The sequence below is a fragment of the Malus domestica genome, chromosome 09, assembly GCF_042453785.1.
Source record: "Malus domestica chromosome 09, GDT2T_hap1".
NCBI classification, from domain to species: Eukaryota; Viridiplantae; Streptophyta; class Magnoliopsida; order Rosales; family Rosaceae; genus Malus; species Malus domestica.
Window position 1 is genome coordinate 33,309,505 of NC_091669.1, and position 23,202 is coordinate 33,332,706.

The following is a 23,202-nucleotide window of genomic DNA, read 5'->3' on the forward strand; positions in this document are numbered from 1 at the left end:
AACCTAAGGTATGAAAATGTAATTTAACATAATTATAAAGTTTCTCATCATTGAAGTTTTGATTAGCTCAACTCCCCAAAAATCCCATTTCCTATAGGCTTTTTTAGAGCCATCATAGGTAAGGCTCTATTCCAAACGTGGAGCTCAATATTGAAAATCAACACTAGTAATCGTGTTAACCATAAAGTTTGCTTTTCTATAAATATAAGAGCAAGAAATGCTATCCTAACTATGATGATAATCTACTATTGGAACTATTTTCTTTGTTTAAAAGATAACTTCCATTCATCATATAAGAGAGGATTGTATAAGTGGGAGTAAAATTTTCTTCTCTGTTTATTTCTTTCTCATTTTCTCTCTTCCTATTTAGACCGTTACAATTAAATTACGTCAATTTGTATTGAATTCTTTATAGAGAACAAAAGAATATATATATATATATATATATATATATGGACTTGTTATTGGCATTTCAAAAATCTCATTTTACATTCTAAACTTTTTATATTTGGAAATAAAAATACAATTATAAAAATATAAAATAAAATTTTTAAAATGTCAATAACACTTTTCTATATATATCTATATTTATATATAAAAGTATGAACTGGTTGTCCTCAAACGACTACAGACCTTTTCATCTTTGGTAATACTAATAGGCATGTGACACCTGTCTTGGTCTGTTGGCCTCTTATGGGGTTTTATTTGTTTAATTTTATCATGGGATAATTTTATTATTTTTATATATTGACCAAGTGATTAGAGTATCATAATTAAAATTTTTAAAAAGTTTCTCATCATTGCAGGTTTGATTAGCTCAACTTCCCAAAAATCCCATTTTCTATAGATAGTATTTCTACTTGCTTATTTTTACTTTCTCACATACTGTTTATTAATTTTTCTGTTTTGATTTTTTTTAATTCATCCAATTTAACACTAAAAAATTAAGATAGACGTGTAATAAATACAAAAGGTGTGTGAATAACACAACCTCTACATATTTCCATAAATACAAAAGGTGTGTGAATAACACAACCTCTATATATTTCCATTAAACAAGCATTATTAAGGAAGTAAATGCATAATCTTTTTACAAACAAAAACGATTACAAATTAAGAAAAAATCCAATCAATTTGAGAAGCTCAAGGCGTTTATAATAAATTATTTCTTATACAATTTCTTTTTTAGCTAAGTGATTTTTTTAAGAAACTAGTTTAAACACATCATTTTTCTTCATATCCCATACTTATATTTGACAGCTAAATCGAATAAAGTAAAAAAAAAAGTAATACACAAAAACATACCGATTACGCAAATGGAGAAAAAAAAAGGGAACTATAACGAAAAGCTTCCGGTACTGTTCATTTTAATGAAAAATCATATTTTTACACTAAAAAGTCAATCCTGATACTATTCATTTTACCCTTTATTTTGTCTTTATCGTTAAAACTCAAAATTTTCAAATTCTTTTCATTAGTTTTCCTAAAAAAAAATTGGGTAGAAATCATTTTTTCAATCTTTTTTACTATAAAAAACATTTTGACCTATCTTAATACAATCCCTAATTCCCCGTATCCAATTTCTTCTTGAGAAAGGTAAGTCCAAATCATGACATAATATGCTACCAAATTTAGACCCACCAATTATCACACAACCAAAAACTATATAATAAAACCACATCTACATTTTAAATACCTTTACACCGTCCTAATGCCAGTGGGCCCCATTTCGAAGCTTCCTTTGATTTGATTGGTTCTTAATCCTTCCAAAACCCCAATATTTCGAGAGATTTTTTATTGTGACCTACATATAAGGTGGTATACCACGTGTCATTATATAAATTGTGAAATATATGTGTTAAAAAGTTAATAACTTGAAAAATAAAATTTTTCACCACTTACATAAAAATATGTAGTGTACCACTCGTATTTCCGTCCAATAAAAAATTTCTCCAAAATTTCAACCATTTCCCACACATTCCTTTATGTTTCAAAAAAAGTCTGGCATTTTAAAAGCCATTTCTGGAATTCCGGTGCTTTTAATACAACGCAACCACCTCAGCGTCCTCTCAAGCTGTCAACCTTCCCCCTCCCTCCTTCAATTTTCTCTCGTTTTCTCTCACTTTGTGTCACTTTCTCACCAGCCAAACACAGTCACCACAGAACCAAATTCGAATTCAAATAAAAAACTGGATAAAACCCATTTCGTAAAGCGCCTCGAACAACAAAACCCACCTCTGTTTTTCTCCATTGGAGTTGAAAAAATGAAGCCCCCGAAGATGATTGTGTTACTGTTATGTTGCCTTGGTGTTTTCATGGCTGCGAATTCTGATCTGGCTTCCGACAGAGATGCCTTGCTGGCGCTCAGAACCGCCGTGGGAGGCCGTACAATGGGCTGGAACGTGACGGAGACCAACCCCTGTTCGTGGCTCGGCGTCAAATGCGAGTCGGACCGGGTCACCGAGTTGCGGCTTCCTGGTTGGGCATTAGTTGGGCAGCTTCCTTTGGGTCTCGGAAACTTAACCCAGCTTTTGACCCTCTCTCTGCGCGTAAACGCGCTCTCCGGTCCACTACCGAACGACCTTGTCAACCTAGTCAACCTCAAGAATCTCTACTTGCAAGGTAACTCGTTTTCCGGTCCAATTCCTAAGTTTTTGTTCAAATTGAAAAGCCTTATGAGATTGAACCTTGAGAAAAATAAATTCTCCGGCGAAATCTCGTCGGCGTTTAATAATTTGACGAGTTTGGTAAGTCTGCATTTGGAGGTGAATCAGCTTACTGGGTCAATTCCTGAGCTGGGTTTGCCATCTCTTGGACAATTCAACGTTTCCTTTAACCAGTTGAACGGGTCGGTTCCTTCGAAGCTTTCGGGTTGGCCTGAAAACGCGTTCGAGGGGAATTTGCTTTGTGGGAAGCCGTTGAAGGCCTGCAATGGGACTGAGAATGCTGGGAAGAAGAATAAGTTGGCTGGTGGGGCAATTGCAGGGATTGTGATTGGTAGTATTATTGGGTTCTTGGTGATAGTTGCCATTGTGATATATTTGTGCCGAAGAAAGAAAAATGGGGAAAAAGGTACAAACTTTGCTGTGCCGGGGAAGCCTCAGGAGGCTGAAACCTCCCGTGGAAAGGTGGTGCTGGATAGGAGTTCGAGTACTGATTATTCATCTGCATCAAAAGGGAGTGTGAAGAGTGGTGGTGGGAATAAGAGTTTAGTGTTCTTCGGGCATGTGGTGAAGGTGTTTGATTTGGAGGATTTATTGAGGGCATCCGCTGAGGTACTTGGAAAGGGGACATTTGGAACTACGTACAAGGCAACTTTGGAAATGGGGGTGTCAGTGGCAGTGAAGAGGTTGAAGGAAGTGGCTGTATCAGAGAAGGAATTCAGGGAGAAGATTGAAGAGATTGGGAGAATGGATCATTCAAATTTGGTCCCACTCAGGGCTTACTACTACAGCAGGGATGAGAAGCTTTTTGTGTATGATTACATGCCTATGGGAAGCTTATCTGCTCTTTTGCACGGTAAGCATTTCATGCTGGGGTTTCATTCGTTGCATTATATAATGCAGCTATTGTTTGAGTTGGTGTTTTCGCGTTTCTTTTTCTTGAAATGGTTTTCTGTTGGTATATTATGTTTATTGGTTTTTTTCTTGACTGTGTTTCTCCATTGGATGGTTGTTTTGGTACATTTTCTTCGTCAACTGCATCGTCTTTTTGTTGCCCCAAACATGCATGTCTAAAATGAACTCTTCAATTAGTAATTAGACTAGTGTTGTGGAAGCCTTTTGTTTGTCACGGCTTGCTATACATTTATATACCAAACAGACAAATCAATAAATATTTAAAAGACAAGGAATAAATAATGAAATCATATTGAATCCCGTCCGAGAACAACTAGGATTGTGACCCATCGCAGCTATTTCTGTTACATCAAAGAAGCAAAATGCGAGTTCCTAAGAAAGTATTTCGCAATATAGGCATAGGAAGGATGTTGTTATTTGATTACTGGTCTCTTGTATTGGCTAGGAGAGTGGCATTTGGTCCAAATGCTAGCAGCACTTGCATAGACCAGGTGCAAAAATGCTGTAAGCTTCTGAGCTTTGGCGTCTCTGACTATGTCTGTATCTTTTATTTTTGAATTCAGTATTCGTTCACAATAAATCACATTGAATGAGTAAATGATTAAGTTTTTATTTGTTCTCTTTCTTAACCATCTTTCTGTTAACAGTTCATTTCTTTATCTTTTCACTGCAGGAACCAGAGGTTCCGGAAGGACTCCATTGAATTGGGAAACAAGGTCTGGTATTGCTGTAGGAGCTGCTCGTGCAATTACATACATACATTCTCATGGTCCCACTACCTCCCATGGAAACATTAAATCTTCAAACATCCTTCTCACTAGATCCTATGAAGCCTGTGTTTCTGATTTTTGCCTTGCTCATCTTGCAAGCCCAACATCTACTCCGAACCGCATTTCTGGTTATCGTGCCCCAGAACTCACAGATACTAGCAAAGTAACCCAAAAGGCAGATGTTTATAGTTTTGGCGTATTGCTTTTGGAGATACTTACAGGAAAGCCTCCAACCCAAACTATCATGAACGAGGAAGGAGTAGACCTTCCAAGATGGGTTCACTCAGTGGTTCGAGAGGAGTGGACTGCTGAGGTGTTTGACTTCGAGCTTCTCAGGTACCAGAATGTTGAGGAGGAGATGGTTCAGCTTTTACAGATTGCACTCGAATGTACAGTTCAGTATCCTGATAGCCGCCCTTCAATGGGTGAGGTGACTAGCCGAATCGAGGACCTTTACAGTTCTAGTTTAAAGCACGAATAAGATGCGAATCCTGATATCTCATGATGTGGACGATGGCTTTCTCAGCAGTATTTATCAACTGACACGCGCATACCACCGTGAGTACTGAACAAAGATCAGCATTCTTTTCTGCATTGCCCTTCTGGTCAGGCATAATTTGTTTATTCTTGAGTTTATTTTGAGCAAAAATTACAGCCGGGATCATGTCTCTTTCTCTTTATCGTTTTCACCTACATATTTATTTTATCTGTAGCAATCTTCTTTACCCCCTGTATATTACTGTTTGTGCTGTATGCGGAGGGGGATATCTCTGTAACACTGTTATTTGCGAATCTGAGTTTGCCTTGTAGTGTTGTGCTCTCACCACTTCTGTTCCTCTTAGCTTTGAGCTCGATGTAAATTTTATTAACTGAAAAATGCTTCATTTGCTTTCTAAAGTTGTGTATTTACCTTTATTTGTCTTTAATTTCAGCTAAATCAAGCACTCTCTCTTTGCCTGGAGAATAATCTTATTAGATGGTTCTGAGTACTTTGGTGATTTGAGGGTTCTCTTCTTCCCTGGGATCCTATGGTTGTGTTAATTCACGCGATGAGTGAAATATGGTGATACCCAAATTGGGATGTGGAATTTTCTGACATGGGTAAATTAAACTAGAGTAAACATTCAGGCGGTTCAAAAGTAGTTATTGAGGAAATTGAAGCAATGGTCCTCTAATTTTAATCTAACTGGAACAATGGTTTCTTAATTAAAAATTCATGATCATTGGTCCATTAACTCATCAAAACTTGCAACTATGGTCTTTTTCGTCAACTTTGTTATAACTTCAGTCAAAATGAGCTACGTGTCACCCACGTGAGGCTGCATCAAGGGACAAATATGAAAAACCAAATTAGAAAACTGTAGCAATGGTCCGTCAATATTAATTCACTTGGAGCAATGATCTCTCAACTTTAGCCCAATCAGAGGAATGATCTCTCAATTTTAACCCAATTATAGTTTTGTCCTTCTAACATGATTCATTTTGAAGGAATTTTGATGGGTTAACGAAAATGATCATAGCAACACGTTTTGATGAGTTAACGACCGATGATCATGAATTTTTAGTTAAGAGACAATTGCTTCAATTAAGTTAAAATTGATGGACTATTTCTACAATTTTCTCTTACAATTAAACAAGTGACGATATAGGTTTTTTAAAATTTCCTCAACTAAAAATACATCAATATATTTGCATTAACGGGTGGCAGGAAACAAATTAGCATGGAATACAACCTTCACGAAATCTTTCGAGAAGAGAATTACCTCGGATTCGGGAAGGGAGACCAATATTGACCCTGACGTCTTTGGATGACATGTAGTCCATGATGGAACATAATTTAAAGTATTTATGATGAAGATGAAGATGTAGATTATGGGCACTACTATCCCGTCAGGTTACCGCAACGCCGCCTCATCCTTAACACGAAATAGGTGTTCAATGCCCATCCTTATTTATCTAATATTTATTTTATTTTTTCAAATCAAAACGTACCCATGCTAAATGAATGTAAATGTGAAAATTGAAAATGAAAAAGTATCAACGTCAAAGGAAAACGTACCAACCCCGAATTTACCTTACTAACACAGAATTGAAACGTATCCAATCATGAAACCACATTAAAAATGAATATTACATCTTTTTGGAATAATTTAAGAATGTGTTTGATCTATAGAAAATGCACTAGATAATATTGTTTTCTAGTAAATAAGTCTGGAAGAACTTTTAATTAAATTGAAGATAAATCTTATTTTTTTTTCATTATGAGGATAAATTATGTAGTTTTGAATTAACAAAAAAGCTATTGGACATTGATTAGTATAAAAATGTTAAAAAAAAAAAACTTTAAGATAAATATTTAATCTAGGAAATTCAAAACTCAAGCTTCTGTATTAAATGCTGGGTGATAGAATTATGCGAAGAACCAGTTAAGAACTTGAGAGAGGGAGAAGGAGGGAGAAGGAGGGTGAAAAAAAAATAAAAATAAAAAAAAAGAGTAAAAAACAGGGGGTTTAGGGGTGAGCACGGTTTGGTTCGGTGAAACCGAAACCGAAATCAAAATTTTTTGCGGTTCGGTTCGGTGTGGTTTTGAAGCTAAAACCGAAATAAAACCAAACCGTTTGGTTCGGTTCGGTGCGGTTTCAAACGGTTTCGGTTTGATTTTTAAGAAAAAATGTACAATTTGCAATTTAACATATTAATAAGCATTTCCCAATAGCAATAGGAAAAAGACATTTGTAATGTAAACAATTAGCATGTTGCATGCAGTTGTGATGTTAAAACATGTTTGTGCAACAAAAGGGTGTCCCTTATAATGTTTATCATAAAACAAGTTGAATAAATTTGAATTAATTAAACGTGAGCGAAACTTTGATACGAGAATATGTGATATCATACTTCAAATGAGTGGACTTCATTAGATCATTGTTCGACTCTTGATAACAAGATTAGTCCACCCTTGTACATATATGTGTGTGTGATGGTATAAAATAACAAAGGTCCTTCAAGTTAATGAACAAAAGAAATGAATGATGATATTCTAGTGTGGTTGAGTCTCATAATAAGTGTATGGATTCTAACAAACAACCAATTAAAACATGAAATATAATATGGACATTTAATTAAATGTTTGTTAATATTTTCGGTGCGGTTCGGTTTCGATGCGGTTTTCAAAAGTCAAAACCAAAACCAAACCGTTTTCTATGTTGCGGTTTGGTTTTAAAACCGAAACCGTTTCAAAACCGCAAAACCAAACCGTTCGATGCGGTTCGATTTAGTTTGCGTTTCAGTTTCGATTTTTGGTTCTAAGTGCCCACCTAAACAGCGGTCGGTCATCACAAAGGGGAAGCTAAAAAGCAGACAGAGATTGATAAAAGGAAAGGGATCAGCAGTGGGCCCAAGTTTCCTCCTCTTCTCTCACCCAAAACCTCATTTGTTTTCGAAAAATGGGTTTGCTGGATTCCTTCCTCAATTGGCTCCGCAGGTAACCCCTTCTGCTTCTTCTTATTCTTCTTCTTTTGTGTTCTTTGTTTCGTTAATTTGTTTGTTGAGTTTTTGGATTTGTTTGTATTGGGATGTGTGTTCTGGTTCACTGATTTCTGTGATCAACTTTGTATTTTCAAGATTTGAGGTTCAAAAAGTTGGGTAATTTGAGAACTTCATATGCTATGCCAAGTTGCTAACAATCAATAAATGGTAAAATCGAAACCCGAAAGTGATTGCTTCATTGGTGGCTTTGTTTTGGTTGAATCTGTGTGTTGCGCTGAGCTATGTTCAATTTCAGTATGCCTTCATTTCACTCTCAAATTAGGTTGCTTTTTGGCTTTGTGACTCCAATGGTTCAAGCAGAGTAGTTAAATAATGAAAATTAAGACGATTTTCTTACGGTGCAATTTGCTGCTGAAAAGATATATGGAACCAGAAAAGTTTAGGAGTTTGATCTTTTTGTTCTTGTCAAAATTGCAACTTTGTGTCTGTTTTTCTGATTGAGGCTATCTTCATTGTTAAAACCATAATGGCAACACTTGCAAAGGTGAATTTCAATCTCCCGAGACTGAAATCCATGCGATTGCAAAAAGATATTATTGGTGGGAGAGATATCATGTTGATACCGTTATAGTTTTCATTTTACTCCTCCCTCCCTAAATTTCCAATGGGAAAAGAACATGGTTCAATATATGTTTGAAGTAACTTTATTGTTACTGGAAGCTAAAGAAACCCTTATCGGAGCCTTCCGCAGTGTATCTACAGAACCGAAAGACCAATTATGCTCTTTTTTAAGATAAGCAAACTATTGTCTGTGCGCCAGTATGAATTTTGAAGTTTTAATTGCATTACTGCATAAATATTGGAAACATTCAGTTATTTGTTTTAGGGAATTAAGTGGAGAGAAAAAAATCTCTTCCACTCTTTATGTTTGTCAATGGATTTTGCTCCTTTGCTTTATGAGTTAGGTACTTCATCATATGTCATTAAGTTCCACTATTACGGGTAGATTTCTGAGCTTCACGAGGTTAGACAATCACTAGCTCTAATCTGCTTCTCATTTCTTTTCATGTCCGTAATGGGATGCAAAACAATGATAGGGAACACTAATTTATTCAAAACACCAAGTTTGAAAGTAAAATTATAGCAGATAAATGTTACAACCTGGGAGTTGGGGGCCAGGGTCAAGGCCAAGTCATGATGGCTGTTCTGCCCATGTGAAAGCAAGGCTGGACACCGCCAAGTGAAGCAACGTATAAGTGGGTCAAGTTTCCAGGAGGGGCAGCACACATGCGTTGCTCTGAGACGTGCCAGCAAGCTGTGGCATAGCATAAACACAGGGTGCAAAGAGCAGGACCAATTTGAAAGGAATGTGTGGCAGATTTCAGTGTAAAGCATGCTGCTGTATGAAGGGGTCGCAGCCTCATGTGGAAGGCAAGACCAAGGATGGAGGAGGAAGCACATGATTGTGCGGTTGCTTCAGGCTCTTGCTATGTTAGTGTGGCATGGCATGGGCAGCTGGGCAGCAGCATTCAAGCCAATGCAAGGAAGCGGTTCAGTAGCAGACAGGGCATGGGCTGGGCATGTATTGGGTGTCACTTGGGCGTGTACCATGCACAGCAATGTGCTTAGGGTAAATGGCTTGCGTTTGAAAGGCTGTAATCCTGCAAAACATGCCCTGGGTGAAGGCTACACAAGGCAACACAATGCCGTGGTGCTGGCTGCAAGCCGAGACATATGTAAGAGGTGGCTACCTTATTTTGAGGACGGATCATGTGGATGATTGTTGCTGGAAGTAACTTCCATGAGATGCTGGCCCATCTCCAACAAGGTTGGTGCCTGCAACACCCTAGCTACCAGGGATGTCAATCGCAAGCCTTCTTGTTGAATTCTAGTTGGTCCAGCTAACTCAGGCAGTTGGGGGTAGCAACTACATGAATTTCGGAGTCCTAAACCCCTTAAAATCAGTCTCATATGTGTTCTTTGGGTTGCTGTTTCATTCATTCTTAACCACAGTTAGGGAGCGTTAGAGTGGCCAACTAGGGAGGCGTCCTACTGCCACCAAAGAGGTGAAAAGTATAGAAAAATTCAGCATATTAAGCAAGAGAAGAGCAGTTCCCTCATTGGTTACACACTTCAATCTAGTTCCTTGAGTCATATGTTCTTGAGGAACTCCTTCGAAATACTTATATGTAGTTTTCACAGTTTTGATATCGAATTTTCTACACTTAAATGGACTACACATTGCATATTTATATATAGGTCTTAGGTCAGGGACAAATTTGAATCAACTTGTGGGTAAATGAATGAGATGTATAGTGAGAACTGAGGGCCCTCAGTAGAGCATGATCATGAGCACAGAGAAGACTTACAATTCTCTTAAAAACAACTGAGCACTAAACTATTGCATTCGATATCGAAGTTCTAATGGTCAAAAAGGATAAGAAAAGACAAAAAGAAGTATATAATCTTAACATGCAAGTTCAAAAGTTCGTACAAAAACTTTGGAACTTGTAATTTATGTTATCTTAAAATCTTTTTTAATTCAAATCCATAGAATGCTAAAACAAGCAAGTTTCAGAAGGAAACTTAAAGGTCGTACCCAATGCACAAGGCTCCCGCTTTACGCAGGGTCTGGGAGAGGTGAATGTCGGCTAGCCTTACCCCCATTTATGGAGAGGCTGCTCCCAATTTATCAGGATCCTGACACAAATAAAAGAATGCTCATCTGATCCAGATTAGTATGAAAACTTTCTTTTTGGTTTCATTTTCTAAACTAGTCGAATGGATACTGAAAATCTTAGCTAATAATTCCGGGCTTGTTTTGTCAAGATATGGAGCAATTTGGACTGATCTTTCTCTCTAATGTTGTCTCTCTAATGTTGTTTCTTGATATTGACACTCGAGTTTGTATACTTCTGTTCTAGGAAGAGGTAGTAGCTGTTGTCAAGTAGTGTTTAGTGAAATAAGTCATCCTTGAAACATGAGCAAAGTATGAATAGTAAACCAAATGGGAAGTCCCTAGAATTCCTAGATGATGACTTTGAAGCAGACTGGACTAAGTTCCATCTCTTTAGCTCGAACCTCTTGACCCATATGTCTAAATTATCTTTGTCCCTTAAGTCTTTAGTTCCTTCTAAACCATCCCAACTACTCGTCTGAACACGTCTATCATTTCTGTACCGTCTCTAGCAACACAGAGGCTTACCTCTTTTCTTAGCTGAACATCATCGATATTACAAATACATAGTATACAAGGATACAATGGTCTCTACCTTGGAGTCATAGACTTGTTTTACAACTGAACTTCCTTGCAGGAAACATGTTAATGTGTAGTAATACTATTGGATATGATATGGATGCATTCATGCTAGTAGAAGCTGGATATTCTACCTTTCATGCCTTATTCAAGGGTATCCAAGCTTTACACAGACTTGAGTGTAGTTCAGTTATTGTCAGTATTAGCTATCGCTTGATTGTTTGACCAAAGTTGCTGAAAAAACTGCTTATCGGTCTTGTGTATGCATGCACATTCAGTTTTTTAATCCATTTGCACATTGCGATTCGTTGGTTGAAGCATGTAATTTTTCTGTAACTACTTAGAATACTTGCAACTCCGCCTATGTCTTACATGGCCGGTCCCAAGCCCGGATAAAGGAGGAGGGGGAGGGCGTCAGGTAGTCGACAGCCGGCACTCCATGATCACGTCGAATCCTTATGAAAATGAATCCAGAACAAAATCGCGCTAAAGCTAGGGCGTCACCCGTAAGTGGCGCGCTGTGTGGCCTGAGCACAGTGATAAGTGAGCAAGGGTCGCTGTATCTCCATCGGCACCCGGATGCAGTGTTAAATGAGCAAGGGGGCCATAGAAACTTCTTTTCGAACGACTCCACTCAAAGTTGTTTGGGAGCATATGCTCCTATCAACTTTACCCGGGACACACAAAAGAAGTACTTTGATCCTATTAGACGGGGGAGGGTGAAGAAGCTAGGACAGAAGGGTAGAGTTCAAGAGAGCAAAATGCGTTTAGGAACGTGGAATATAGGAACCTTAACGGGAAAATCTATGGAAGTAGTGGAAGTTATGGTGAGGAGAAGGATAAATATTATGTGCCTACAAGAAACTAAGTGGGTTGGTAGTAAGGCAAAGGATCTAGAAAACTCAGGGTTTAAACTTTGGTATTCGGGCACAAATAGAACGAGAAACGGTGTTGGCATCATCGTGGACAAGACCTTGGTACAAGATGTTGTAGATGTCAAGAGGGTAGGAGATAGAATCATGGCAATCAAGATTGTAATAGGACAAGAACTTATCAATGTGATTAGTGCGTACGCACCTCAAGTAGGGTTGGATACGAGTTCGAAGGAGAAATTTTGGGAAGATCTTGGAGACTTGGTGCAAGGAATTGCTCAAACGGAGAAGTTATTTATAGGAGGAGATTTAAATGGACACGTGGGCAGGGAGACAGGCAACTATGGAGGTTTTCATGGTGGCCATGGTTTTGGGGAGAGAAACGAGGATGGGGAAGCTATCTTGGATTTTGCAATGGCATATGATCTCTTCTTAGCCAACACCTTCTTTAAGAAGAGAGAAGAACATGTGATCACCTACAAGAGTGGGTCGTCAAAAACACAAATAGATTTTCTTCTAATGAGGAAAGGGGATCGTATAACTTGTAAGGATTGCAAAGTTATACCAGGAGAGAGCGTGGCTAATCAACATCGCTTGTTGGTGATGGATGTACATATCAAAAGAGTAAGACAAAAGAACAAGACTTGGAAGTGCCCAAGGACTAGATGGTGGAATCTAAAAGAAGAAAAACAAGCCATTTTCAAAGAGAAGGTAATCACCCAATGTGTGTGGGATAGAGAGGGGGAAGCTAGCCAAATGTGGGATTCCATGGCTAGTTGTATCCGAAAAGTAGCAAAAGAGGTATTAGGAGAGTCCAAGGGCTTTGCCCCACACCAAAAGGAATCTTGGTGGTGGAATGAGGAGGTACAAACGAAGGTGAAGGCTAAGAAGGAATGTTGTAAAGCCTTATACAAGGAGAGGACCGATGAAAATGGTGAAAGGTATAGAAAAGCGAAGCAAGAGGCGAAGAAAGCTGTCAGAGAAGCTAAGTTAGCGGCTTACGACGATATGTATAAACGACTAGATACCAAAGAAGGAGAGTTGGATATCTATAAACTATCTAGAGCAAGGGAAAAGAAGACAAGGGACCTAAACCAAGTGAGGTGCATCAAGGATAAGGATGGAAAGGTTCTTGCTACAGAGAACGCGGTTAAAGACAGATGGAGAGGTTATTTTCATAATCTTTTCAATGAAGGACATGAAATGAGTGCTTCTTTAGGGGAGTTGAGTAACTCAGAAGAGTGTAGAAACTACTCTTTTTATCGTCGAATTCGGAAGGAAGAAGTGATTGTAGCTTTGAAGAAGATGAAGCATAAAAAAGCAATAGGCCCAGACGATATACCAATCGAAGTGTGGAAACTTTTGGGAGAGACAGGTATAACATGGCTCACTGACCTTTTCAATAGGATTTTGAAAACGAAGAAGATGCCAAATGAGTGGCGAACGAGCACTTTGGTGCCTATCTACAAGAATAAGGGCGACGTACAAAATTGCATGAACTATAGGGGTATTAAGCTAATGAGTCATACAATGAAGCTCTGGGAGAGAGTCATTGAGCATAGATTGAGGCAAGAGACACGGGTTTCGGACAACCAATTCGGGTTCATGCCAGGGCGCTCAACCATGGAGGCAATCTATCTCTTACGAAGATTGATGGAAAGATATAGAGATGGGAAAAAGGATTTACACATGGTCTTTATAGATTTGGAAAAAGCGTATGATAGGGTCCCAAGAGACATTCTTTGGAGGATTTTAGAGAAGAAAGGAGTACGAGTAGCATATATCCAAGCTATAAAGGATATGTATGAAGGAGCAAAGACTGCCGTAAGAACTCATGAAGGACAGACCGAAAGCTTTCCCATAACTGTAGGATTACATCAAGGCTCATCCTTAAGTCCTTACCTTTTTGCGTTGGTAATGGATGAGTTAACAGGACATATTCAAGATGATATTCCTTGGTGTATGCTTTTCGCAGACGATATAGTGTTGATAGATGAAACTCAGGAAGGGGTAAATGCAAAGCTTAACCTTTGGAGAGAAGTGTTGGAATCTAAAGGTCTTCGCCTAAGCCGATCAAAGACAGAATATATGGAGTGCAAGTTCAGTGCAAATGGAGGCCAAAACGAGTTAGGGGTGAGGATCGGAGATCAAGAAATGCCAAAGAGCGACCGTTTTCGTTACCTAGGATCTATCTTGCAAAAGAACGGAGAATTAGATGGAGATCTCAACCATAGAATACAAGCTGGATGGATGAAGTGGAAGAGTGCATCCGGCGTGTTGTGTGACCGCCGTATGCCACTGAAGCTCAAGGGAAAATTTTATAGGACGGCAATAAGGCCGGCGATGCTGTATGGCACAGAATGTTGGGCGGTGAAACATCAACACGTACACAAAATGGGTGTAGCGGAGATGAGGATGCTTCGTTGGATGTGTGGGCACACGAGAAAGGATAAGATTAGGAATGAGGATATCCGGGGTAAAGTAGGAGTAGCCGAAATTGAAGGAAAGATGAGAGAAAATCGGTTACGGTGGTTTGGACATGTGCAAAGAAGGCCTACTGACGCTCCAATTAGAAGATGCGACTATGGGACAGAGATTCAGGACCGAAGGGGTAGAGGAAGACCTAGGAAAACTTTGGAAGAGACTCTAAGAAAAGACTTAGAGTACTTGGATCTAACGAAGGACATGACACAGGATCGAGCACAATGGCGTTCTAAGATTCATATAGCCGATCCCACTCAGTGACTTGGATTCTCCAAGTCTCCAACCGAGAAGTTTTCCTCACTCGGGAAATTAAGGGAACACTACCCCAACCTACATGCTCCACTCAGAAAGCTTCAACATACAAGCTTCAACAAAAGAAAATTCAAAGAACTTAGCGAAGAAGGCTTTGGTGTATTTAACACAATACGTTGAAATGAAGGAAAGCTTATTTATTGATATCCCCGATAAGCTACAAATATGTACATATACATGAGTCAAAATAAACACACAAGAGGGAGCCTTCACAAAGGTTGCTTAGGAGAAGTCTCAGCAGTCGGTAGAGCCCCAGAAAGAGAAGGCACCGGAGGGGGATCATTTGGAGCCTCAGTACTGGACAGAACCCTAGAAGGAGGAGGCATCAGAGGTTGATCATTTGGAGCTTCATTACGCGGTACAGCCCCAGAAGACGAAGGCAATAAATGCCTTTGGAACAAACCCACAAATCTCTGATGATCAAGTAAAACCTGACCATCAGTTTCCTTCATCTGGTCAAGCTTCCTCTTCATGTTTGTAGCATAGTCATGTGCGAGCCGGTGCAACTGTTTATTCTCATGCTTGAGCCCTCTAATCTCCTGTTTGAGACTCATCACTTCAGCCGCCAATGATTCAACTTGGCGGGTTCGAGCAAATAGGCGTTGGGCCATATTAGACACAGAACCTGCACACTGAACACTGAGAGCCAGCGAATCCTTAACAGCTAACTCATCAGACCGTTTGGAAAGTAGTCTGTTATCTTTGGGAGTGAGAAGGTTCCTGGCCACCACCGTAGCGGTCATATCATTCTTCATCACGGAATCCCCAACGGTAAGAGGACCAGTAGGGGAGACGAAGGATGGGCGCCATATGTTGTCTGGAGAAGGCGGGGCTGCCTCTTCAACAAGGTTCAAGTCAAAACGACGGTCAGAGGGGCCAGACATTTTCAAAGGTGTTGAAGAGAGAAGAGGTCGGACAAATCAAGATCTTAGAAGTGCAAGAATGAAGCTTCTACTGGTGGAGATTCAAGTGTGCTTTAGAACTTAATGCCAGCCCCTATAAAAATCTGCACTCGACGGAGCTTCAGAAATCGAAGAGGCGCCTGCTCAGAAATCGAAGAGGCGTTTGCTTTCTCAAAAGCTGAGCTGCTTAGAGATCACGAGGGTTGATCTCAGAAATCGAAGAGGCTTTTGCTTTCTCAAAAGTTGGGCTGCTCAAAGACCACGAAGGCCGATCTCAGAAATCGAAGAGGCGCTCGCTTTCTCAAAAGCTGGGCTCCCCAGAGACCACGAGGGCCGATCTCAGAAATCGAAGAGGCACCTATTTTTCCAGCCTTGTCAGCACCTGTCACACGCACACTCAGCTTTGCGGAAATTATGGGCATTCTGTCGAAGACTTCTGGGGAAGTAGAAAACACATGAATCTTACTGTTCAATCACCCACTTCCCACACGCAACAATAGCTCATGGGTACCACATATAACTTTGCCAAAGTTCTCTGCCAAAGTTGAGCACGTGAAGCTTGCAGCTCCCACTACATCGCTCTGACCAAGAAGGGTAAAAGAATAGCAAAGAAACAGCACTAACAAAGTTTAGACCCATAAATTTTGAAGGTCTAGCTACCATATTATTACCCACAAGGGTAAAGGAACAGTACCACTGCTGGATAATTGGAAAGTCCCTGTGTGTCAACCTCTGTGCTTCGTGGCAAGGTAGACTAGCAAACATGCCCAACCTTTACTCACATTCGAGAAAACACTCCCAACAAGATTGCTTGCTCCAAAATCGAAGAGGCACCGCCTTCCGAATCTCGAGAGCCAGACTCCCAACATGATTACTTTCTCAAAAATCGAAGAGACACTGCTCCCCGAATCTTCGAGAGCCAAACCCCCAGCATGATTGTTTTCTCAAAAATCGATGAGGCATCGTTCTCCGAATCAATCGAAGAGGCGCTCGCTTTCTCAAAAGCTGGGCTGCTCAGAGACCACGAGGGCCGATCTCAGAAATCGAAGAGGCACCTACTTTTCTAGCCTTGTCAGCACCTGTCACACGCACACTCAGCTTTGCAGAAATTATGGGCATTCTGTCGAAGATTTCTAGTGAAGTAGAAAGCACATGAATCTTACTGTTCAATTACCCACTTCCCACACGCAACAATAGCTCATGGGTACCACATATAACTTTGTCAAAAAAGTTCTCTGCCAAAGTTGAGCACGTGAAGCTTGCAGCTCCCACTACATCGCTCTGACCAAGAAAGGTAAAAGAATAGCAAAGAAACAGCACTAACAAAGTTTAGACACATAAATTTTGAAGGTCTAGCTACCATAATATTACCCACAAGGGTAAAGGAACAGTACCACTGCTGGATAATTGGAAAGTCCCTGTGTGTCAACCTCTGTGCTTCGTGGCAAGGTAGACTAGCAAACATGCCCAACCTTTACTCACATTCGAGAAAACACTCCCAACAAGATTGCTTGCTCCAAAATCGAAGAGGCACCGTCCTCCGAATCTCGAGAGCCAGACTCCCAACATGACTACTTTCTCAAAATCGAAGAGGGTAAAGGAACAGTACCATTGCTGGATAATTGGAAAGTCCCTGTGTGTCAACCTTTGTGCTTCGTGGCAAGGTAGACTAGCAAACATGCCCAACCTTTACTCAAATTCGAGACAACACTCCCAACAAGATTGCTTGCTCCAAAATCGAAGAGGCACCGCCCTCCGAATCTCGAGAGCCAGACTCCCAACATGATTACTTACTCAAAAATCGAAGAGACACTGCTCTCCGAATCTCGAGAGCCAGACCCCCAGCATGATTGCTTTCTCAAAAATCGAAGAGGCATCGTTCTTCGAATCTCGAGAGCCAGATACCACATACCACTTTTTCAAAGTGCTCTGACAGAGTTAAAACATGTGAAACTGACAGCTCCCACTACCGTGCTATGACCAAGCAGGGTAAAGGAATAGCATTACTACTTGTTGTTAGGGAGACGCCTATATATGTCAACCTCCATCCCCAACGGACAGGCAGACCTGCAAAAATGCTCAACCCTTCATCATATCTGAGGGCACTCCCAACGAAGCCTTTCGAAATATTCAGCTTTCTTTCCCCCCGATAATACCTCTGCAAACAAGCTATACTAGAGCAAGAATATCTCATATCATCAGGGTTAAAAGCAAGAGTATCCCATATCATGCTTTTTCCCTATCTTTTCCTTTGGCCTTGTTTTTACCTGCAAGACAAGGAGAAAGAGAGCAATCAGTCAGCACTTGGAATCAAGCTTCCAGCCAGGAACTGACTGCCTGGAACCCCTTACCTGATTACTTACCTGGCATTGCTCTCGAGTACTCATCTTCAACATCTTATGTTTCCAAGGAAGATTCCGCATCTGCTTGAGGAACAGATAGGGCAAGTGCGAAGGATACAAGGAAGCATGTGGAGACAAGCGTAACAGCACACGTGCCGATACATCCATTACTCTGTCAAAAGCAAAAGTATCCCATATCAGCAGGGTGGAACGTACTCTAGATTTGATGGACTTGTTTTGACCCTCAAATTCTTCAGTCGGCCTTATACTCTGGAGGAAACCAGAAAACCCTCCAGCTCAGTTCAAGAATAAGCCTGTGGAAAGTTACTTCTTCAAAAGCAAAAGTATCTCATATCATCTCTTCTCATTTTTCTTCTCTTTATCCTTCATGCTGTTGCAAGATGGGGAGAAGGTGAACAATCAGTCGGAGCTCTGATTGCTTACCTTGTCTGTCACCTCTTTCAGCAGACCCCCTAGCTCGGCGACTTGGGGGACTCCTACTACATGGTTTGTATCGCGCTTGACCAAGCCTGAAACTACAAGTAAGCTTCAAGTGAAATTGATACATTACCTTGTGCATCTCCACCAGTTAAAGATACCACCCCTGGATGGAGGAAAAGTACTTCCAGAGAAGATGCCACATCTACCTATGAGACAGATAAGGCAAGTCAAGACGACACCACACTCCGATACTTAGAAGTTTCGTGATTACGAGATCATTCTCCCACAATATTTCCTAATGTCATTTGTACTAAATCATTCACTTGTACTCACTAAAGGAGAGCTTGAACCTATGTACTTGTGTAAACCCTTCACAATTAATGAGAACTCTTCTATTCCGTGGACGTAGCCAATCTGGGTGAACCACGTACATCTTGTGTTTGCTTTCCTATCTCTATCCATTTATATACTTATCCACACTAATGACCGGAGCAATCTAGCGAAGATCACAAAAAGCGACCGTTTTCGCTACCTAGGATCTATCTTGCAAGAGAACGGAGAATTAGATGGAAATCTCAACCATAGAATACGAGCTGGATGGATGAAGTGTAAGAGCGCATCCGGCGTGTTGTGTGACCGTCGTAGGCCACTGAAGCTCAAGGGAAAATTTTATAGGATGGCAATAAGGCCATCGATGTTGTATGGCACAGAATGTTGGGCGGTGAAGCATCAACACGTACACAAAATGGGTGTAGCGGAGATGAGGATGCTTCGTGGGATGTGTGGGCACACGAGAAAGGATAAGATTGGGAATGAGGATATCCGAGGTAAAGTAGGAGTAGCCGAAATTGTAGGAAAGATGAGAGAAAATCGGCTCCGGTGATTTGGACATGTGCAAAGAAGGCCGACTGACACTCCGGTTCGAAGATGTGACTACGGGACAGAGGTTCAGGGCCGAAGGGGTAGAGGAAGACCTAGGAAAACTTTGGAAGAGACTCTAAGAAAAGACTTAGAGTACTTGGATCTAACGGATGACATGACACAAAACCGAGCGCAATGGCGTTCTAGGATTCATATAGCCGACCCCACTTAGTGGGAAAAGGCTTTGTTGTTGTTGTTGTTGTACTTAGAATACTTGCATGATTGAACATTTAATAGCTGTAACGTGTGAGAACTGTTGGCTTCTATACTTTCACATTTTCTGAAATTGTTTGCAGTGAGTCTTATTGGGGTTCTCCGTTCTGTTATTATGAAACTGTTTCAAATTGAAAGGTTCCTCGATTTATCCGTTATCAGTTTGCTAACTTTGTGTCATCCAACCGTGTGCGTACATGTCAGCTTATTTTTTAAACAGGAAATGGAACTTTCACTAGTAGGGCTTCAGAATGCAGGAAAGACATCTCTTTTAAATGCCATTGCTGTGAGTGAACGCAAGTGTTCCACGTCCTTTATAGCATGTATAATTTCTTTCCCTTCACATTAATCGTTCTATGTTTTCTTTACCAGACAGGGGGCTACAGTGAGGACATGATTCCAACTGTAAGCATATCTCTTTAACAAACTATGGAATTATGCTGACATTTTATATGATCAAATAAATAAATAAGTGTATAACATGAAAAGTACATACTTCTAGTACTTATAAGGAATATTCATTCTATGAAAACTAGGTTGGATTCAACATGCGAAAAGTAACCAAGGGAAATGTGACAATCAAGGTTTGGGACCTTGGAGGTCAAAGAAGGTTCCGCACAATGTGGGAGCGTTACTGTCGTGGCGTCTCTGTAATTGTGTAAGTCTTTCAGTCTTTTACTATCTCTTGGTTTCTCTCGTTTTAATATCAGATCTCTTTTTTTGCCATCAATTGCTTTTCAGATGTTTCCGGCTTTTCAGGAACCAGCAAATGCCTGCCACTGTGCAGGAACATTATATTTTGTTCCTGAAACTTAATCCTGAATCGAAATCGGACTCTTTCTGCTTTTATGAATTTTATTCTTCTAAGAACCATGACAATTTACCTGGCAATCATTCATTGAAAAACGAAGATACTTCTCACTTCTATTCTTACATCCGGTATTATACAAAGTAGGCTATCTATCACTCATTATTGTTCTCTTCAGCGACATTAATTAATTTTTTTTCAACAATATATGTGAGATAACAATGTATGGTTCATCAGACAGCCCAGCTACTTCAAGATTTGTCATATTAGTTTTAGTCTTTTCCGTACATTTATAGTTATTTCAATTTGATGTTGGTATTCGTTCTCACACGTGACTGTAAGCCGAGGTTCCCTTTAAAATTCTTCTTTCATGATGGATGTTGTCACAGCTATGTAGTTGATGCTGCTGACAGAGACAGTATTCCAATAGCTCGAAGTGAGCTGCACGACCTCTTAATGAAACCTTCCTTAAATGGGATTCCGTTACTTGTTCTTGGCAACAAAATCGACAAGTCTGAGGCTCTTTCCAAACAAGCATTGGTTGATCAACTGTGAGTACAGAATATTCTAGAAGTTTATACTTCACTCACCATTTTTCTTTTTTGCTGATATCTACTCCTAGAAATGCTGATGCTTTTCATTGGGTGTTTGCAGAGGCCTTGATTCAATTACGGACAAAGAAGTGTGCTGCTATATGATCTCATGCAAGGACTCCATAAATATAGATGTTGTCATTGATTGGCTTATCAAACACTCCAAAACAGCAAAATGATCGACGCATGGCCCTTGCTTGGTGTTTTTGATCAAACATATTCCGAGTCGCAAATCAGGCGCTGAGAAGACGAGTTGATGAAAACAACCGTTTTGAGACTCTGTAACTATAGTTGGTAGCTATTCTCCAAATAGAGACCTGTACAGTACTTCTGTAGTTGCGAAGTGTGATGCTTTGGTTATATTTCCCTTGTTCCTATGAAATTATTTCAATTTTCAAATGAAGGCTCCCAAATCTGAAGCACCTTTTTGGAATCAATTCTTACTAAGAATGCAAGCAAATCGTAAAGATCCACTTGAAGTGCTACGAGAAGCACATAACAAATGCATTTTACAAAAAGCAATTCAGGTGCTTTTGGAACTCGAAATATTTTTTTTAAAAGCGTTTTCAATCATTTTAAAAGTGTTTCCAAACGAGTTGTGAGTATTTTTGTATTATCACTCATATTCATACAGGCTTTGGACCAGCCACATTGGTTGTACAACTTGTACTTCCTCTAAATTAATCCATCTACATCCTTAATCTTAGCATGACCAGTGTAACGAGAGGTTATTGGGTGGAGGGGTAATATACTATTTCTCCCTTAAAGCCAACTTGTAATATGCAATCTGCATGGATAGATAAAATCATAAGGGACGCGACTTAAACCACAAGTTGGTGACCTAGTGGTAAATGGCGAATTTCGAAACTTCCTTCAAACTAAAAATTGAAGGTCTTGGGTTCGCAACCCGCTGCTGGTGTAAAAGCTAAACTTGTGGCCAGAGGGAGGCTGAAATACCTCTATGAGCCTTCCCGACCTCCGAAAAAGGTGGATAATCGTGGCTTGCCACCAGTTGTCCTCCTATTACAAAGAAAACAAATAAGGGACGCGACTTAATTGACTTGCATGCCGTTTGGGAGTTGATAACAAAATGAAGGACATGCATTGAGAAGTTTCCTTGACGACATTTTGATTTATCCAGTCTGACAAATGTTCACTTACATTAGTTGCACTAAATGAAGTGAGTGAACGGGGCTATAACTGGAGGTGGCAAATTAAGAGTTAATGGGTACCTGTTAAGACCCGATTGATTTGATATCACCATAATATAGGGGGTAGTTTTGGTAGTAATGATAATGATGTAAGGTAAAATCAAACTAAATGAGTTTTAACGGGTACTCATTAACAATCCAATGAGTTGATTTGCCACCTCTAGCTATAAATGACCTGATGAGTCACTGATATGCCTTTTGTCGACCACATATAAGCCTTTTAGCTGTCTTAGTTTTTACAACTAACTGCTAAAGTTTTAGAGAGATGAGCCAAATGGTACAACACCGATATTATTCTCAATTTAACCACCTGTAACTCGAGGTGTGGTGTTTTATCCTAATTAACTAACACTAAAAATGAAGATACTGAAATACATTAAACCAGGACAATTCAGAATCGTTTACCAAAAAACAAAACAAGAGTCCAGATCTACCAAAAATGGACCCGGCTCGACTCGCGTTGACCCCTAGAAGTGACTACATTTGACTGGGCAAGTAAAAATAAAGTCACGATTTTGATAGGCAGAACAATTTTTATTGTCCGTCCATTTTTTATAAGAAAAAACCTTGCACACCACAAGTACATCATCCAACATTTTTATGAACTTACATGTGCATATCATGATTAGCTAGTGAGCAAAAAAAATTAGGGAACTTTAACGAAAAACATCCGGTGCTGTTCACTTTAACGAAAAACCACATTTTTACACTAAAAAGTCAATCTTGGTACTATTCACTTTACCCTTTATTTTGTCCTTATCATTAAAACTCAAAGTTTTCAAGCCATTTTCATTAGTTTTCCTAAAAACTAATTTCTGGTTATCTCATCTCTATCAAAATTAATGAATAAGGTTTGATGACCTAAAAATTATAGAAGAAAACAATTTTAACCGATGATCGAGTCCTAATGAGTGCTCTTGCTCACCTAATCCGCTAATGTTTATTATTCCTCATTCAGAAGTGGAACAAATTGGCTTTTCAGGGTTAAATAGAAATCACCAAACTAATTGGCA

General features: G+C 39.7%; 2 protein-coding genes across 4 annotated transcripts; both read left to right on the top strand.

Moving 5' to 3' along the window:
• The first annotated feature begins 1,883 nt into the window (after nt 1-1,883).
• On the top strand, nt 1,884-5,245 carry LOC103411766 (probable inactive receptor kinase At1g48480). Its single transcript, XM_008350387.4, has 2 exons — nt 1,884-3,519; nt 4,252-5,245. Exons 1-2 carry the CDS (start codon nt 1,986-1,988, stop codon nt 4,827-4,829), a joined length of 2,112 nt encoding a protein of 703 aa, XP_008348609.3. The 5' UTR covers nt 1,884-1,985; the 3' UTR covers nt 4,830-5,245.
• Nucleotides 5,246-6,735: 1,490 nt separating this feature from the next.
• On the top strand, nt 6,736-21,411 carry LOC103421904 (ADP-ribosylation factor-like protein 8c). Of its 3 annotated transcripts, none has more exons than XM_070805007.1 (7): nt 6,736-6,864; nt 7,671-7,829; nt 19,782-19,863; nt 19,950-19,982; nt 20,114-20,235; nt 20,775-20,936; nt 21,040-21,411. In XM_070805007.1, the coding sequence occupies exons 2-7, from the start codon at nt 7,792-7,794 to the stop codon at nt 21,155-21,157; spliced, it is 555 nt and encodes a 184-aa protein (XP_070661108.1). In that variant the 5' UTR covers nt 6,736-6,864; nt 7,671-7,791; the 3' UTR covers nt 21,158-21,411. The 3 variants fall into 3 exon arrangements, with proteins under 3 accessions (XP_070661108.1, XP_070661109.1, XP_070661110.1); XM_070805008.1 differs by having other exon boundaries at nt 6,751-6,856; XM_070805009.1 differs by having other exon boundaries at nt 6,784-6,842.
• Nucleotides 21,412-23,202: the final 1,791 nt, after the last annotated feature.

Excerpts from the sequence above, each read along its gene's own strand:
- LOC103411766 (XM_008350387.4), top strand. The coding sequence starts at position 1,986 with ATGTTTCAAAAAAAGTCTGGCATTTTAAAAGCCATTTCTGGAATTCCG. Across the intron at positions 3,520-4,251 it reads CTTATCTGCTCTTTTGCACG|GAACCAGAGGTTCCGGAAGG; the intron begins GTAAGCATTTCA and ends TTTTCACTGCAG.
- LOC103421904 (XM_070805007.1), top strand. The coding sequence starts at position 7,792 with ATGGGTTTGCTGGATTCCTTCCTCAATTGGCTCCGCAG. Across the intron at positions 19,864-19,949 it reads CTCTTTTAAATGCCATTGCT|ACAGGGGGCTACAGTGAGGA; the intron begins GTGAGTGAACGC and ends TTTCTTTACCAG. Across the intron at positions 19,983-20,113 it reads GTGAGGACATGATTCCAACT|GTTGGATTCAACATGCGAAA; the intron begins GTAAGCATATCT and ends TATGAAAACTAG.